General features: G+C 36.7%; 1 protein-coding gene across 2 annotated transcripts in view; it reads right to left on the bottom strand.

Annotated features, from left to right (window-relative positions):
* Nucleotides 1-511: 511 nt before the first annotated feature.
* NEDD4 (NEDD4 E3 ubiquitin protein ligase) overlaps nucleotides 512-18,393 on the bottom strand; it is a 128,416-nt gene continuing 110,534 nt past the window's right edge. The window contains exons 11-26 of one of the 2 annotated variants that reach the window (XM_073303794.2): nucleotides 18,076-18,279; nucleotides 14,948-15,025; nucleotides 14,613-14,667; nucleotides 14,459-14,517; nucleotides 13,843-13,908; nucleotides 11,113-11,342; nucleotides 10,339-10,460; nucleotides 10,170-10,240; nucleotides 7,334-7,429; nucleotides 6,136-6,209; nucleotides 5,902-5,962; nucleotides 4,337-4,396; nucleotides 4,146-4,253; nucleotides 3,412-3,508; nucleotides 2,792-2,864; nucleotides 512-2,702 (exon numbers count right to left, since the gene is read on the bottom strand). In XM_073303794.2, coding sequence (XP_073159895.1) covers nucleotides 2,600-2,702; nucleotides 2,792-2,864; nucleotides 3,412-3,508; nucleotides 4,146-4,253; nucleotides 4,337-4,396; nucleotides 5,902-5,962; nucleotides 6,136-6,209; nucleotides 7,334-7,429; nucleotides 10,170-10,240; nucleotides 10,339-10,460; nucleotides 11,113-11,342; nucleotides 13,843-13,908; nucleotides 14,459-14,517; nucleotides 14,613-14,667; nucleotides 14,948-15,025; nucleotides 18,076-18,279 — 1,557 coding nt within the window. In that variant the 3' untranslated portion in view covers nucleotides 512-2,599. The remainder of the gene's footprint in view (nucleotides 2,703-2,791; nucleotides 2,865-3,411; nucleotides 3,509-4,145; nucleotides 4,254-4,336; nucleotides 4,397-5,901; nucleotides 5,963-6,135; nucleotides 6,210-7,333; nucleotides 7,430-10,169; nucleotides 10,241-10,338; nucleotides 10,461-11,112; nucleotides 11,343-13,842; nucleotides 13,909-14,458; nucleotides 14,518-14,612; nucleotides 14,668-14,947; nucleotides 15,026-18,075; nucleotides 18,280-18,393) is intronic. The other variant, XM_073303793.2, reaches the window with a different exon arrangement.

The raw sequence follows: 18,393 nt of genomic DNA, 5'->3' as shown, positions 1-18,393 counted from the left end.
AACCACTGGCCTAAGACATATGCAGAAAATATCTGCTGTGTCTGATACATTGTGTCAACTAATTTCTGGGTGGAAAACATGGTTATAGTAACTTACATAGTGAAAATAGTGTCAACACTTACAAATATAAGATGGAACTGAGCTATTTAACAGTAACTTTTAAAATAAAGAGTAAAAAGGGTACTTGTTTCTAATTGTTATTGTTCTATTAGCAGCTATAATGTAGGAGCCAAATATTGTAGCTGTTTTTTGCTGAAGGGATCCAAAAAGAGACAAGTTGTTTTTGTTTTTTTTAAAAGTAATTATTTTTGAAGTGTCATTCTGTGCAAATGCACCCAATCCATACCAAACCAATATGGAAAATTTAAATACATATGTATGTTTTAAGTTTAGTTTATTGCAACTTATGCATTCTTGGTCTGCAGTATCTGCTACAAATTTAAATTTGATGTCACTCCTGCTCCCATAGTGTGTATTAAAACTTTGTTCAAGTTCAAAACAGATTGTGTTCTTCTATGTGACCAGAAAATGTGAAATGAGGTTGGAACTTTGGTCCATTTAGTCCAATATCCTTCTAAGATTAAGGGCTAACTAAATCCTGGTCCCATTAAAGTCAGTGGCAAAACTTAAATGGAACCACAGTTTCACCCTAAAAATCTTCCTATGAGTAATGCTTTCATATCTACTCAGGCAATTAATGGTGAAAATTATCTAGACCTTTTAAAAAAATCCATCCACATTACTTGTGTACATCTTGGGGATGGGGAAGGATAGTCAAAGCACTGCAGAGCAGTGCTTCTATAAGTCTTCTCAATACATTAACAAGTCTGAACTGAGAACTAAATGCTTCTTTAAGCTTCTTGACTTGAATTTGAATTCAATGAATCACAATTTCTTTATTAGAATAAATTTTTATTTACTGCTTCAGGATCTTTATTTGTGAATATTTTATATTTTAAAGTACGCAACAAATACTGCTACATTCAAATCTATACAGATTTACTGATATATCATTCCAAGTTTTACAAAACTGAATCTAGATTATCAGAATTTTGTATAAGTTACTTTTATTTACATGTAATACTCAGCATTAAAGACCAATTTAAAGAAGAATAAAACAAAGTGGGATTTTAAATATCCCTTAAGACCGATATTTGTTACATAATTTACATGTCTTTATAGAGATGATCTACACTTTTGTTTTTGCATATTTAAAAGACAGTGACTGAATAAAAAATTGCTGGCCAAAGCTATGTACTGTAATTTCCTCAGAGATCATATTGGTTAATAAAATGTTCAAATTAAAGCATGCCAGGTATGTAAACCTATATATTTTTCAGAATTCAGTTTGATAATCATTTTAACCAGCACTTGCCAAAATAACCAGTGCTGACACTCATATCAAAATATCCACAGGTACAAAACACAACAAGCTAAGTTTATAAGAAGAGCTGACCTACAATAAATTACACATTATTGGCTAGGACTTTGGTTATACCGTATGAACAAATTTGGTTTCTAGACTAACAGAGAAGAAATAAAAAATATAAAAATGCAGCTATAGAAACAAGCATAACCTGTAAACATATTATAGGGCCAAATTCTGCTCCTGGATTCATATGCCCAATTCCCATTGATGTCAGTGAAGTTTGCACATATCAGATGGCTGAATTTGGCCCATAAAACCCTGTAAACATGTCCTTACTGTTTTGTTGTGCAATACTGCAAGAATGGATAACAAAGGCATTTAACTGTCAATTTTAGCTAATACTCTGTGGTATTCAGACAAATTCTGCCTTAAGATTTATTTTGTTGCAAAAGGCTGAACTGAAAACATTATCCATTGTTAACATTTATCAAAATCTGATTAAAACTCAAGAAACGAACGGCAGCATATGAATTCAGACAAAAGAATATAATTTCTTATTACAAGTCAGAAATATGCTACTCAAGTGTGTCTTACAAAAGTTCTTGGTTTTGTCAAAACTGTATTTTAACAAAAGCAAGGCAGAAACAGAATTCTTAAAAAACCTTATATAAGTCAGTCCATATTCTGCAAGCTGACGTGAGTAAGAAATGCAAATGCTTTCCAATGTTTTACCCAATATGCTAAATAATAAGGTGCTTTGGGCAGATCTGTCAAACAGCCTGAAGCAGCACAGAATAGGATATTGCATTATACTGAATTTCCTCAAACGGTTTAATCATTTCAGTTACTCTTCAAAAGAGCAGCAATGTTTCAAATGTACACTCGCAAACATTGTTTCACAGTTTTACTTTCAGTAGTTTAATGTAGGACAATCTGGCAAATACTGTAGAAGAGGTAATTGTTGAAAGACATTTTACTCTTTGAGGCATTGGTGGGGTTAAGCTACTCACTGTACATTTTGTAGCCACTAATAAAATACGCATTACTGAAAATGGCAAAATGTATTTAAGTTGGTGAATTTTTAACACTTATTTGTTTTACAAATTACACTATGAAAGTTCAATAGCCAAATAACTGTATGCAACAGTAGGTTCCCTGGAAATATTTAAATGGTTTGTAAACCCTTAAAAAGAAATGGCAGCACTGGAACAACATAGCATGTTGAACGGCCTAATCAACCCCATCAAAACCCTGAGTATTTTCAATTGCTATCAGAAGTTTGTCCCATAAATCTTCAAATGACTCATATGGAGGCAAATCCAAGCGATTAAAACTGAAAAAAAGGAAGAAAGCTCTTAAGTTTTTGTGATCAAAGTTACTTCTCAACACATGAAAATCTACATAAGTTAAGAGAATATTTACCAGGTATGAGCTCTTGGCAGTTTTTCTGGGGTGCCCCACTGTTCAACTGTAAACAACTGTGGTCCATTTGAACCTACAGGAAGAAGTAATGCTTTGAGATTCATTCCATTCTGTGAGTCTCTCTCTTTCTTGCTTTTTTTTTTTTTTTTTTGGGGGGGAGATTTAAGTCTTTTCAATATATTGCTCTAGTTTTATGGTAGAACTTCTGATATCAGTGGATGTTGTACACATGACTCAAAGGCAGTGTGCGTATGTTCCAATGATTGCTTTCTAAATATTTCTGGATACACATTTACTGCAAGAGATTTTTTTATACACCAATACTGAAGTCTAAGGGTGCATATTTATAGCAGTAGTAGCTGACAGATCAATGCTCTACAAGGAACAATTTTCATACTGATATATATTACTATATCTTGTCCATGTGTGGTTAAATGATACTTCTAACTAGTTACAAATTGCTACTTAACGGTTTAAACACAATTGCATTTTTTAAATTGTTATGTAATAGGCATATGGTTCAAGTCAAATGGTGAATCATCATGACAGTTTGAAAAGCAGGTTCTTTATGTCGATTAGCCCAGTTAACAATTTGGGAGAATGGCACTATAAGAACTCACCATACAACTCAGCAAATCCATTCATAGGTACACGGGATGTGCCAGTGACAAACTGAAGTAATCTTATTCGCTTCTCAGAATCCATCATTAACACTGCCTGTACAGGGCAATTATATTTAAAGACTTAGTTGAAAGAGTTCAATTTTTTAATGTTACACTGGTTAGCAATTTTATGAGATACACTATTTATTTTTCTACATCTTAAGGGTAGCCTAATTCTTGTTATTTTCTATAATAAATACAACTTATTTCTCTGCATGCTGTTAAAAGCCATGAAGTCTACATATTTTGGTTGAATCTTTTTTCACCTTCAATTAGTTAGTAGCACAGTAACAGCAGGGTTACTGACTCAGAAGGCAGTTAAAATACTTCCCTCCCACATTTGGCCCCTACTTTCTTTGAAGTTTGTTGATGTTATAAAACAAGCAGCCAGATTCCTGTAACTTAAACACAAGAGTTTAATACCTCTTTAGTATTATAATTACGCCTGAATAGCTACAGTGAGTGTATTTAACCCCAGCAGCCTATACAGCTTTTTGAAGGGGATAAATATCAATACTGTATTATATTCCTAAACATGCATCATTTCTAGTTCTTATGTTCCCTGTTTGTAGCTTTCATGTACAAATATTTACTTTTTTCTATTAAACAAATAATATATCTGTATAGCTGATAAACAGCAGTTTTAAAAATGTAGATTTTTGCATAAATAGTAAGTTAGAGCTTGTTGTTACCTTCCAAAACCACTGTATAACTTGGTGATTTATGCTGTAGCCATTTTTGTATTTTGTATATAGCTTCCAGTCAGCCACATCTACATCTCCCAGTCCACACATTAGTAACTACACAAATGAGAAATACCAAAACGTAAGTCAACAAAATATGGTTCCAACAGAATTTGTTTCCTGTTCTATGATACACTTACCTCTAGTTCATTTTCATCAAAAATTTTGATTAGATCTTGTGATATTAGTTCAAAAAACCCCTAAAATATAGGAAAAAAAATGCTGAAAACCAAGTTATATTTTAAACTGCCCCTCCCACCCATTAAGAGTTAGATCTCCACGTTCCAAGAGTTACAGGCAAGGCATTACATTAAATACAGCACTGTTTTCAAACACACCTGGCCACAATTTTGGGTCTGGCTAAGCTGTACTTCATGCAGATCCTGAGAGGGCAGGGTGCAAAGGTGACTGTATGAAAACTTTGTTCCATCATTCCTGGGGAATGCTGGAAACAGATTTGGCTTCCAATGCAAACTGAAACAGTTTCAATGTTGTTCCAGCTACACTGGGCATGCTCATGCTGACATTACCACTTCTGTCCATTTTTATCCATGAATACTGGTCAAGGCCTTATATTCCTGACTTCGGAAGCTCATAAATAATTTCTCCCATTTCACAGAGGATATAATGAAGGATCTGGCAAGTTGCACATAGTCAATTCTGGAAGAGCCCCAAATAGAATCCAAGTGTCTTCCATGGGAGACCCAGAACCAGGAATAAAATCCAGAAATCTCAATTCTACTTCTGTTGGATAAAAATTTCTGCCCCTTGTGCATATTCATTATGCTAGTCTAATTCCATTAAATTTTTTTCCACAGGACTCCTGCTTCATTCAATGAACAGGATAGAATATGCTCAGTCAATGAGACAGCTGTTGAATATTTATGCTCATCAATCAGTCAGTGTCATCCTTATTTACTGAAAACCATACAAACTTTGTAATAATGCAGGGCATTAATTTGCTCATAGGGTACAGGGTGTTTTTTTGTTTTAAAAAGAGCAGGCCGAATCAGAGAAGACCAGCTCATTCACCAGCTCCTCTCCCACTTATTACTGAGACTTCTGCTCCTCCTGCTCTGTCCATTCACAATCACAACATCCCTGTGGCAATTACTGTACTGTGGCAAGTATAGTAATTTCCTACACATGGAAAAGTATATGTATCTGCTTATTAGCCTATAATAGTGTTTAGCAGCTGGAAAGTCAGGAAAGCCAACATTGTGTGACTGGCTAGCTCTTCATGGACCACCAATGATTCACAAACCAGTTTGGGAACCACTGAGCTAGTGATTTACAGAGTGTCATTTGTATAAAGAGGAGAAAAATTAGTTAAAGTCACTTAATTCCAGTAAACTTAATTTTATTTATACTTTTGTTACTTAAAACTATAAAAAATGATTTCAGAATTTGTAAAAAAAATCATTTGTATTTCAACTAGGATTGTTCAGGATTGGACAATAAGTTAATTTTTAGGCATGTGACGGGAGATTGATAACGAAAAAGCTGATAAGTGTTTTAACAATAGTGCTGCATCATTAAAGTAACTCAGAGCTGAACCCATACACCACTAAATATCTGATTGCTCTGCCTCTTTTACAGTCATAGCAACCTAGCCTGTGAATCTTGATGTTGTGTTACAAAAGATTTTTCTTAATATTGGGTATGAAAGATTTTTAAAAGATACAGTGTATTTAGAAATTAATACCTCTTTAAAGGCAGCCATCTGCTTCTGGACTCTGCTCACAAATCTCCATTGAATTACAAGACTGTAAAATAAAACTGAATATTTGAAGTACAAACAATGCACATACCACGTCAAGGCTACTGCTTGCTGCAAGACAATCAGAAGCTCAACGGAACACAAAATACCAAGACCACCCTGTATTTAGAGAAACTGGAATGAGGTGAGGTATATTCCATAGACTGTCCAACTACTTACTGAATGTAGTCTCGCTTGTTCTTGTTGGTGACAACTATTTCTGATCCACCACTTTTCAGCTCATGTTGATGGGTCTAAACAAGACACACACTTTTACACAAAGTATGTGCTCAACAGAATACAAGTTTAAATATTAAGTATTTTTTAATTCACTTTAATTCTTCAAGAATCTGAAAACTATGACAGATAGCACCACTCTCTCATGCCACCAGAATAAATACCATTTTTATATTAGACATACATACATTGCAATCTGGCATCACTGAATTGTGTAACAGCTCAGTTATCTGAATCAAGTACAGTAAATCACTAAGTGTGCACAGAAGTTTTCAGTAATACTGTATATTTTTACTAACTTCACAATCTGCACTTGCAGTGAGCCAAACTTTTTCCTCAAGATTTCTTAGAAAAACACCTACAAAACAGTTACAGCATTTTTGGTGAGCAGAGCACTGACACACACATCTGCTACACAGTGGTTTAGTATTACCAGAACCTCAGTATACAGCCTGAGTTTTCAGCCTGTTACACATCTAGATTTTTATCTTCCTGTCTTGCAATCTTAATTACTTTAAGGCCATGCCCCCACAGAACCATAAAACCTACTAGTGTGCTTATATCTAGTTAATCATTGTAAACTGGGATTTCTGTGCAAGACCAGTGGTAGATCCACATTACTTAAGTCCTGCACAGATTTTCTCCACTGACATAAAAAAGTTTGTTCCATAGTTTTGCTTGTGTAACTCAAAAAAGCATGGTCACACTTGTCAAGGGAACCTACTTCTAACAGTATTTTTTAAAAATAGCTCTATTCATTTCCAGCACTTCTAGAACCATCACAAGGATGCAGCTTTCATTAAGACTTAAGTGACAGGACATTTTAATCTGCAGAAGTATTCACCACAACAGCTGTATTCTAAAGAGGTAGCTGCTGTTTAGTCAAAAGAACAATTTATTGTGTCAAAAGCTTTGCTGAAACAGCCATTTCCCAGTCATTTCTCAAATTACAACTACTTTAGCAAAACATTAAGTTATCATGTACAAGCCACAGGAAGAAGCAGGAGTGAACAGCCCAACACAATTCTGAAGTGCATGTGTATTTATCACATTATCCTATTTTTAAGTACTGTACAGAGAAAACCACTCAGTTCCACTGTACAAATGTAAAGTAGAATAGATGAAACATCAATATACAAACCTGTCCAAATAGTTCTTCATCAACAATAAACCTGAGATCCAATTCTGTTGGATCATTTTCAAGAATCCATCTCAGAGAATTGTAATATTCACTATCCTAAAAATGAAAGTTGCATGCTTAATAAATAAGTATAGAAGACTTACTTGAAACAAACAGAGCATGTTCCACATTTATACCCAACACAACTGAATAAAGATTGAGGTCTACATTAAACTCACTGTAAACAGAGTAACTACTTATATTTGTCTGGTTAAAAACACAGAGACAAATCACTTCCTTCAACACTGAAGACCAAAGGAATTACATTTCAGTACTTCAAAAGTGAGGCACAACTCATTGTTTTTTGCACGGTAAAATTTCAAAACAAAGGAGAAGAATTTGGTCAAAGAATAAAGTATTTTCTTTCATTCACTTTAACCAGTATCCTCAAATGCCAAGAACAATGGATAGTACCTACTCTCTCCTTTGCCAATTTCAATACCATTCCTTATCCATTAGCAGGATGGGGTATTGACCACCACAAGTTACACCCTCCCAATAAAGGAGGGTACTCTGTTTAAAGTACTATTCAAGATGGGCATGGGGTGAAGGATTAGATAAACTCTAAAATATGAGTATGTTTGGGCTACTGCTTTGATTCTCCAGTCTGCATGCAGGGACTCCTGCTGTAGTAGAACTTTTCAAACCTCTTGCAAAATATGAATCTTCTAGTTTGCTATGTGAGCTAAAAAAATCTGGAAAAAGTAGATCAAGCCTGAGAAAGTTAGATGCTGCCGTTAGTATTTGGTCACTAGTCTTTCATTCTCAAAATGATCAAACTCTGGAAATTAGCCAGAAAACGCTTTATTAGATATTAAGATATAGAATGGTCAGTTACCTTACAATGACCGTGGTTCAAGATTTGTTGTTGCCACAGGTTCCACGCTTGGTAAGCACATATCCCATGTGAATGAGATCAGATTCTTTTGAACAGAAGAGTCCAGGGAGTTGCCCGGGACCTGAGTACCTTCTGCCTTGCTGTAGGTGAGGGCATAAAGGGTGTGGCAGCTGCAACCCTCACTCATTTACACCACCAATAGGAATCCAAAAGGAGCAAGACTCCAATCAGTGGGGAAGGAGGACAAGTCATTGAATCTGGGTGGACACCGCCTCTCAAAGAACCATAGTTATTTTAAGGTAAATAATAGTTCTCTCTTATTCTCTGAAAGACTATCTATGGATTCCACTGTTGGCAAGTAACAAGCAATTGCCACAGCACTACATGGGGAAGTGGAGGCCTAATTATAGACTGTAGAACAGCCTTACCAAAACCAGCATCTGATCTGGAAGCTTGGGTGGGTGGTTTAGTAATGACCTCCCATAGCCTCTCAATGAAAGGAGAATCCCAGTGCCACAGGAAGATCTTGGTACCACATATGGTAGTAGTGCTGACGTAGACAGCAGGTAGCATATGCTGAGGAAAGGGGTCTTAGTATGGGAGTGCTTAATGCCATGACTTCCAGTGCCTACGTGGATGGCAACCTTGGTATCACTATATTTGGCACCAAGACTGTCTTCCTAGAGATTTCGGCAGCAACGAAGTTCTTGGAATAGGAAAGGACAGTTGATGTCAACTTGGATTTGCATGCCAAGGGATTGGTATGGGACTCCACCTTAAAACTTCTGGAGGATGGAGCCCTAGGAGAAGCTCTCTGTCACCAGCTCAGGAGGAGGGAGTGGGAATCAGAGCCTGCCGTGATCCTGGCAGTGGGGATAGGTACACACTCGAGACACACTACTATTCAAAAGAATCCAATTTCACATGCATGCACACCAAGAATGAAATCTGTGTACATGAACACTCAGAGAAGAAACATAGGTTAAAAAAGTTTAAAATTGAAGTCCTGAAATATCTTCAGTGCTGATATAACATAAGATGGTGATAAGATGTTTTGTACACATTGTTGTGACCTTACATTTTAGACTTCTCTGGAGTATTCTTCTCTCCTATATTGCTCAGCATAACTATAAAGGGTCTGAGAACGTAAAGCATTCAGAGGATGCAATAGTACAAAAAAAGATGGAATCCCATTAAGGGTAAAATTTTAAGGCAAGATCTTTGTTACTGTCAGAACAAAAAGATTCCAATGTGGTCTATTTATATTAACTGTATACATTACAGAAAAGAACAGTGGCACTGAATAGAATATTCTAAACAGAATACTCTAAAACAACTGTTCTAGATGGGGCCCATCAAAAATCCAGATGCTGTCACTGGAACAATATTTTCCATAATGTGGCATCTGGTTCCCAAAGATGGAACCTCAAAAGGGTGAAAATTTAATGCAAGACCTTTAGTACTATGGGAACAAAAACTGTAATAAAAGATAACACTTTGCATTTATGACATTTATTTTAAGGATCTCAGAATACTTTGTATTAATTAAGCTACCCAATATCCCGGTGTGGAAGGTATATACTGCTTTTGATAATCATACGGCAGAAAATTAGTAGTGAACTAGGAAGAAGACAGGAAACCCAACTCTTGGTCCTTTGTGATAAGACATTAAACAACATTGCTGTCCTAGAAATAATTTAAGTGAACATCACAGATGGTTTAGAGTAAAGTTTTTAAGAGAGCTTAAATGAGTTCGTAGCCTAGGACCCAGTGACTTTTTGTTGACCTCAGGCTTCTAAACCACTTCAACATCTCTGAAAATTTTACCCGTAGTATTTTGTTTTAAAAAGCAAGGAGCTAAAGATTCAAGTGTACATTTGTTTTAAATATTTAGTATTCAAAAACTTTTAGTGTAAATATTAAAATGTAACATGGATAACGGGAACAGAATTGACATACCACAGATTCCATATCTTGAAGTGTTATTGGTTTTTGAAGCATCATCTTATAAAAAGGTCGAATAAAAAAGCCTTGAAAGAGGAAAGAGTAAAGAGTATTCAAGTTAGATAAATCAAATTCAAAACACAATATTGATCTGCATACTGTATTATGAAGAATAAATACTAACCATCCAGTAGCTTGCCATGGTAAACGGCCATTCCAGCTACACGTCCTATAAACTTGAAGTATGAGAGATGATCTTCATTGCATAATCCAGAGTTTGGATTGATCTGCAGAGTGTAGTTATCCCTAAGAGGAGGAAAACACCACTTGCAAAATCTTGCATGAACAATTACCACAGCAAATGATTTGAAAGAAATCTTAGTATCTCTCATAAAAACACGTGGTTTATACAGTTACTAGTTTAATATTAAAAGCATGTTCAGTGCAGGCAACTAAATTTAGTAGGACTGAAATTCTGAAACACAAATAGAAACTATCAGTGAAGTCATGGCCCCACTGAAGCAAATGGTAAAATTATTTTAATGGGATCAGGGTTTCACCCTGTGTGTTTTGTTTGTTATCGTTAACTCCCTCTTATATTACAAAATTTGTTCAGTCATTTCTGTAAAGTGAGAATGGACACACGCATTAATTCAAGAAGAAATGCTATCGTGTTTGTTCTAAATATATAGCCAATCATGAATGTGATAAAATTATAGGAACAGAGACATTGGCTGCAAACTGACATTTGTCTGTATAAAGACTACGAAGGTTCATTTCAGACTGTCAGCAAAATATAGGACTATGGTTTCTGGGACAGCACAATGTTCTCTTGCTGAGCCAACAGTACTATGTACCAAAAAACTTCCTTAAATGCTGCAAAAGTTATTATTTTCAGTTTATGTCAGAGATTAAACTGAAGCTACTTTCCCCAACTTGCATTTTCTTTTTTACTTACGTGGCAGAATATTCAAACAATCCATAATAGGGATTAAACATTTCTTTAGAGAGAAGGAAGAACCATTCTCTGGCCACTCCTCCATAATCTAAGCCTTTTTCACCATCAAACTCAATCCAGAGTCTTGCTTTAAGGAAATCTGCTCTCTTTACAGCTATAATTCTTCTGTAAGAATCTTCAAGGATTGTTGTACGGTGAAGTTTCATTTCAAATCTGTTTGGAATATCACTCTGAAAAGGAATAGGAAAAATAGGAGAACTGAAAAATTCAATAAGGCAAAGTCAAAAGATGACATGCATGTCACTTTATTTCAATAGTATGTTCTGTGGATATGCAACATAACATGGTTGAAAAAATGGCTATTTTCAGAAGATTTAAACAGCATGGAGAGATTTATACACCAGGTTCTACTCCCCATTAAGGAAGTCATATGTTAAAATAAATGCTTACTGTGATTGAGCATCTGCTTTGTTGTTGAAAGGATATCAAAGTGTAGAATGCTTTAATACTGTACAGTAATTACATCATATGTTTAAGATTAACCCCAAACATTTTAATTTAATCTGCAGTCATAAAGCATTTTGCTCATAGACTTTCTATTTATTTATTCCAATTTCTAGTCCACTGCCCCTAAGATCTTCCTCTCCTTTTGCATATGGCATCCAGGCGCATATTATTACATAAATAATCAAGTTTGTGGTGATTAAGACGACAAACAGTGAACATTTTATTTCATTCTTAAGGAATATGATTGTCACAAACTGATATGATTATGTTGCATGGTTGAGCTCACTATCACTTCCTAGATTAGGATCATGCTGTATAAAATGCAGTCTGGGTTTACTAGACCAGGTGCACATAACAGAATGAAGTGTACCAAATGTAGAATTTCTTCAAGATGCTTTTCTGTTCAGAAAACATAAGCTTGAAACATTAGGGAAGTTATCTGTTTTTACAAGTGAAGTACATGTCTAACCTAAAATTTTCATACGGATATAAAACACATGTTCTGGTTGGCCACTCTGTATACGTTCTTTAATATTATTTGCATGTCAGCTTTTGTTCTTTCCACTCATTTTTGCTTCATGCTCATAATCCATACAATACTTTTGCTTTGAACATGTGTAAATTTTGTATTGTGGTAAATATTATGATATTTTAAGGCCAGAAAGAACTATTATGATCTAGTGTGACTTCTGCATAATAATGGTCAGAGAGCCATCCCCAATAAGTTCTGCAATCAAGCCCAAAACTTCTGTTTGAGCCACACAATATCTGCCAGAAAGATATCCAATCTTGATTGAAAATAATTAAATAGTGGAGAATCCACCATATCCCTAGGTAAGTTGCTCCAATGTTTAGTTACCCTCACAGTTAAAAATGTGCCTTCTCTCTAGTCTGAGTTGTCTAGTTGCATCTTCCAACCACTGGATATCATTATGCCTTTTTGTACTAAACAATCATCTATCATCAGAAATCTCTTCTTTATATACGTACTTGTAGACAGCGATCAAGTAACCTCTGAACTGTCTCTTGGATAAATTACGCAGTGAGAAATTTAAGAAGCTAAATCTATCAGGCATGTTTTCCACACTTTGAATAATTTTTTGTAGCTCTTTTCTGAACTCCCTCCAATTTTTCAATGTTAACTATTTATTGAAACAATAAGAATTTCAAGCTACACTATATTAATCAATGATGGACTAAATATGTTCAGTCTTCATTGCTGAGTCCCTCTAAAATCTTGATCCTAGGTCCCAATATTAAATATTCAATATTTGGTTGATGATTAGGCCATACTATCTATGATCTAACCAGCTGCATTCCTAAATTGAATGATAGCAAACACCATTAAGTGATGCTGTTCCAAAGTTCTTCCAATATCTCCCCTCTGGTATAGTGCAGCATACAGAGTCACCAGCATTCAGTGTCACAAGGAGTACAGGTAACGATATCCCTAGTATGGATATCAAACCAAGTGCCCTGATGCCAGATGGCACACTGGCACCAAAATTTCTTCACATTATGTTTTTCCAGTTCTCAACAGATCACGTACAATAAGTTCAGTCATTTTCAATGCAGTCCCTAGCTTACAGCTTGTCTACGCAGTGTGGCAAAGTGCACTAGAGGGATGTGAATTCTAAAATGCACCAAAATGTTGCATTAAATGGCCCATGTCATCCCTGATGGCACAAACCAAAAGTTCCCAAGTGCACATTAACATATTGCTGTATCAACATCTCTCTAGTCCATATTGCCAAACTGTATAGATAAGCCCTTAGTCCACATTTACAAAGACAGAGCCGGTAGCGATGGGTGAGGAGGGAGATCATGACCACCAGGGAGTTGGTTATGGCTCCTTGATTCTTAGAGAAAATCTGCACTACCCTGACTTCCTGCATTAGTTATAGAAGCCTCAGGAATGCTCTTAGGTTAGTTGAGAGAACACAGAATAGTTGAATCAGAACACAGCCTGCTCCAGCCATACTTCCTCCTTCCTCTCCCCCAGACATGCTCTTTATGCTAGTGTCAAGAGGGAGAGGTCAAGCACATTGGGTTTACGCCATCTGAAAGCTCCCGATGGGGAAAACTGTCAGCTGCCTGAATGGATTGCTTTTCAGCCCCCATATGTTGCTCTTGGAATGGAGTAAGCTTTGGAAAATCTAGCCTATTGAGTTTATATTGAAAGAGGTTTCTCACATTTTTGTAAGGTATTACTAGATCACTAACCTGCTTCTTCAACTTCTTTCTGAAGAATTCATATTTTCGTTTATAATCCCTGGAGTAAGGCACAGCCTTTGAACAAACAATTATTGAAATAAGACACTTCATTAATAAAAAAAAAAATCAATATTTTGAAACTGAAATCCGGTCTGAAATTGTAATTTGCAATTAGTATTGCTGGCAGTTTTATCTGTCACATTAAGTATCAAAGCTAGAAAGTTAATTTCCTTTTGGAACAGAAATACATTTCTTTTAAAGAAAAGTTTAATTTTCTGAAAGTTTATGTTAGGTCAAGGATTAAATTAGTCTTATTTTGCACAACACAGCTAAATATCACACAGAGTTGATTAGTAACTTCGAAAATATTGCTTTCTCTATTGAGGAAATTCTCTGCTTTCTGCATGGACTCAATGTTTCTTCTTCATTTAAAGATTATTTCTAAGGGTAACAGATCTAGAAATAGATATTTCACTTTCAGATATGCCTTCTCAAGTCTGTTAAGTTCAAGCACTACAGACATTAGGCACTCCAGACTGAATATTTGATAATAGTGGTAAAATTTCATTTAATTTCTGTTAATATTTTTTTGCAAAAATATACAAATCTATATAAAAAGTCTTACTGGTCCAGTTATTGCTACATTCTGCAACCGAGGATCTTCCCATTGTGTTTTTTTTGTATCTGCAAGACATTTTTTAAGTTAGTGTCACCAATTTAGATCTGATTCAGTAATAAATTACATAGCAACTTACAAGGAGATACTATATTGTACATACTATGGTTTATGTAGAATATTCTTCCATCTGTGTGAGTTCTCTCTTCCCATCCTGGCTATAAGAAAAGTGATCTTTTAATACTAATTCTTATACATCCTGTTTGCAACAAATGCTAACAATTTAATCACTATAGTAAGTGAATTGCAGTATTTGTATATTATAGCAAGTTACAATCACTGAAGTCTCAGCAATGTGATTCAAAATTTGAGTGTTGGCTATATACTTTATATTAAATATATTAAAAGTGTATCATAATTTTGTTTGCACTAAATTTAGAGATAGTTTAAATATTTAAATTAGATCAGCCTCAGAATAAAAAAAAAAATTTCACTTACTGGCAAGGGGCCTAAATCTACAGGATCTAGTGATGTCTTTTTCCTCAGATGAGCTGGAATTTTCAATCTTGGATCTTCCTTTGAAAACATAATAAAACACTTGTTAACAAAGAGAAAAGGATTAATGCTACTTTAATGTTTTCCTGATTTTGTAATGACCAAGTAAGACTACCCTTACTCAGAGCTAGACAATTAATACACATTTCCCAGCCAAAGTAGAGTCACAGGGATTTTCAATCCTCCATTTGCTTATGGTCACCTTTAAGTTTCCAGGCTTATCTAAATTCTCATTTTATTAGCAACAATATTCATGAATCCAATTTAGTTTAAGAAGAGTTGAACCCAGGTTAACCATTCCACAAAATGTCTTTGGAACACCTTGATTTTCTGAGTGAAATTCTTCTGCAACCAAGAGACTACTCTTCATTTTGAATCTAGTACCTAAATCTGAATGTTTCTCTCCCACCTGAAAAGAGCCCTAACTCGCTGTCTGGGAAGGTTTGGATCTTCAAATATTTAAACTATTCACTAAGACCGGATTCACAAAGATGATCTGTACTGTATGCTGTAGTTTTAAAAATTCATGGATACCCCTACACAACCTGAATTGTATATGAGGTAAGTTCACGGTAGTAAGATTTACAGCTGTGCTTATTAGCTACTCCACACTAACTCCCCATGTGGATAGTCTTCCTGAGCAGTAAGAGTGCCTTTGTACACGTTAACTTAATGCACTTCAAAAGTGTATTAAGCTAAACCACCTGATGTTGGATCATATTAAAGAAGTTCTGTATTAAAATCACGGTTTAAATTCCAGGGTATTATTAATTAAGAGGTCTCTTGGTTTTTGGTACTGTTTCTCTCCCTCTATGTGTGAAACTTGCAAGCTGCTAACTGTGTTAGTACATTCTGAGACAGAGTCTGTTCTCAAAGCAATTCTTTGTAACAACAACTACTCACACAGAGAAAGAAAGAGAGAGAGACTCAAAGCAATACTCTGTACCAACAGAAACAGCAGCCAGAGACTCCCCGCTCTTTTGGTGTATTCATCTCGCTTTGTTAACAATAGTGATTGAGATAGAGGATGTATGTGGACGGATGCTTGGTGTGGATAATAACTGAATGATCAGGGAGGTGCCAGACTAAGAATCCAGTGTCCATCAGCCGAAGAAGGCATCAAGTGGAAATAATCAGAGGACCCCTGGAGGGCAGACTGGAATCCACCCAACAGCCTCAAGAATGGGAGAACCAAAGAACAAGATAACATCGGGCAGCACGGAGCCGTCAGGAATGTGCCATCTGCTGACTGATTCAGCAACAGCATGATGAAGCAATTCCCATAGACTGGCATAGGAAGAAATTCCTATAAAAATGGACTCTGGAAAGTGAGAACTTTGGAGTCTGATTCTGCAAACCAACTTCCAGGAGCATCAGATGAGCATCTGACAAGGCCCTGCTCCCTCCTCACGTCCAGGCCACGTGGCCAGTGGCTTGGCATGAGCAACTCTAAGGCTGTTAACTATGATAACAACCTTGCAGAACGTGTGTGTGTGTGTGTGTGAGTGTGAATAAATATGAGATTGAATGGAATGTTATAGCTATAACTAACTGCTTACTATGATTCTTTCTGTATTCACAATAAATGTGGCATTTTGCCTTTTCCCCTTTAATAAGATCCTGCCGGTTTTTATTTTATTGGTATAACACTGATGGCACTCTTATGGCAGGTCCCTAGGTGGACCTAATTATGCAACTCCAGCTATGTGAATAACATAGCTGGAGTCGATGTACCTTAGGCTAACTTATTGCGGTGTCTACACCAGGCTGGGTCGACGCGAGACACTCTCCCGTCAACTTAACTTATACTTCTTGTTCTGGTGAAATACCAGGATCAATGGGAAAGTGATTGGCAGTCGATTTAGCGGGTCTTCAGTAGAGCTGCTACATCGACCCCCAGTGGATCGACTGCCACAGCACTGATCCATGGCAAGTGTAGACATGCCCTTAGTGTGCAGTAAGAGTAGCTACATGGAAGCTAGTGTAGAGAGTGTGCTTTAAATTTACACCCTAGCTCACTGAGTGCTAGCTTCCCCATGTAGACAAACCTGAAGTTTACAAAGGTGTTTTCCACTAACAGCACATGCCTGCAACCACCTCCAACAGTCTTACAAAACTGCTGTAGGACAGTCATCTGCCAAAATATAGGCGTTTCACAGCTGCAAGAGAGATTCCTTTACCGATCAATTTCTTCTTAGTACAGGTGTTCACCTACATACATCAGCCTTGATTACCCAACGGAAGGATAAGAGGGGGAGCGACTGAAACTTGGTTGGGTGCAGCTGGTGGGGGAGGAAGAGGAACAGCCAGCTCCCAGCTGGGAAAAGGTATTTCCAGCAGTTCCTATTGCCATTCCTACAGCAGTTCTTTATTGTACTGTGCTTCCCCACCCCTCCTAGCAGCTGGTGCACTATGTGTTGATGCCCCATTACTCGCACCTAGCCCTGGTGGCTGGGCACATGCTCCTGCCCCTCCTTCGGGCCTGATGTCTCCACTGGGACCCACGATGGCTGGAAAGATGGGAGAGGAAAGGAGAGGAGAGTTGCTCCTACCCGCTCTGTGGCAGGCAGTCTGATCTTGTGCACTGCAGCGGGAGCCCTTCCCTCTGGGTCCCACTCTCACCTCCACCTTCTTGTGTGTGGAAACAGAGTTCTGCTCTTGATTCCATGAGATATTGTGGAGGCAAAAAACATTAGGGGGCCAGAAACATACATTAGTCTTCTCCAATATTTCCATTGCAGAGGCACTAGGCCCTTCCTGTCCCCTGATTTCGCCATCCCTGATATGTCCTACAGAGCCCTCTTACTTCCTTACTGATTCAATGAGAGAAGTTGACAGTATACCACCTCCTGCATGAGGCAGGAACATAAATACTATGAATAGGTTACTGGCACAACCACTAGTTTGACTGACACAACTAACACATTAAATCTATAATAGGATAACACCACTTCGAAAAAAGATACGTGATGCAATCCTGGCCCCAGTTAAGTCAATGGCACTTTGCCATTGACTATAATGGGGCCAGGATTTGACTTTAGGAGATTACTTTTGAATTGAAAGCAAGTTACCCATGTAGTAGTTTTGGTATTGTGATCAATAAAGAATGGTCTCCCATTTGGTGCATGTCGGACTTCCCAGCCTTTAGGGAGAAATCCTTGCTCGACTTCAGCTTGTTGATTAGAAGACTGTTGTGATGGATCACTTGATGTTTGTGGTTGACGTCCTGTAGAAGTACTTTGGACACTTGATAGTTGACTTGTTTCTATTATAGTCTGTCACATATTAGAGGAGAAAAATAAAGTTATGTACATTTTGGTCTGAACACAAAGCCAGTGCAATGTTAACAATTCATGTTAAAGCTGAAAATAGCAAGGGGCTTTTGGAGA

This window comes from Lepidochelys kempii, chromosome 10 (genome assembly GCF_965140285.1).
Source record: "Lepidochelys kempii isolate rLepKem1 chromosome 10, rLepKem1.hap1, whole genome shotgun sequence".
NCBI classification, from domain to species: Eukaryota; Metazoa; Chordata; order Testudines; family Cheloniidae; genus Lepidochelys; species Lepidochelys kempii.
This window is presented reverse-complemented; position numbering and strand designations above follow the sequence as displayed.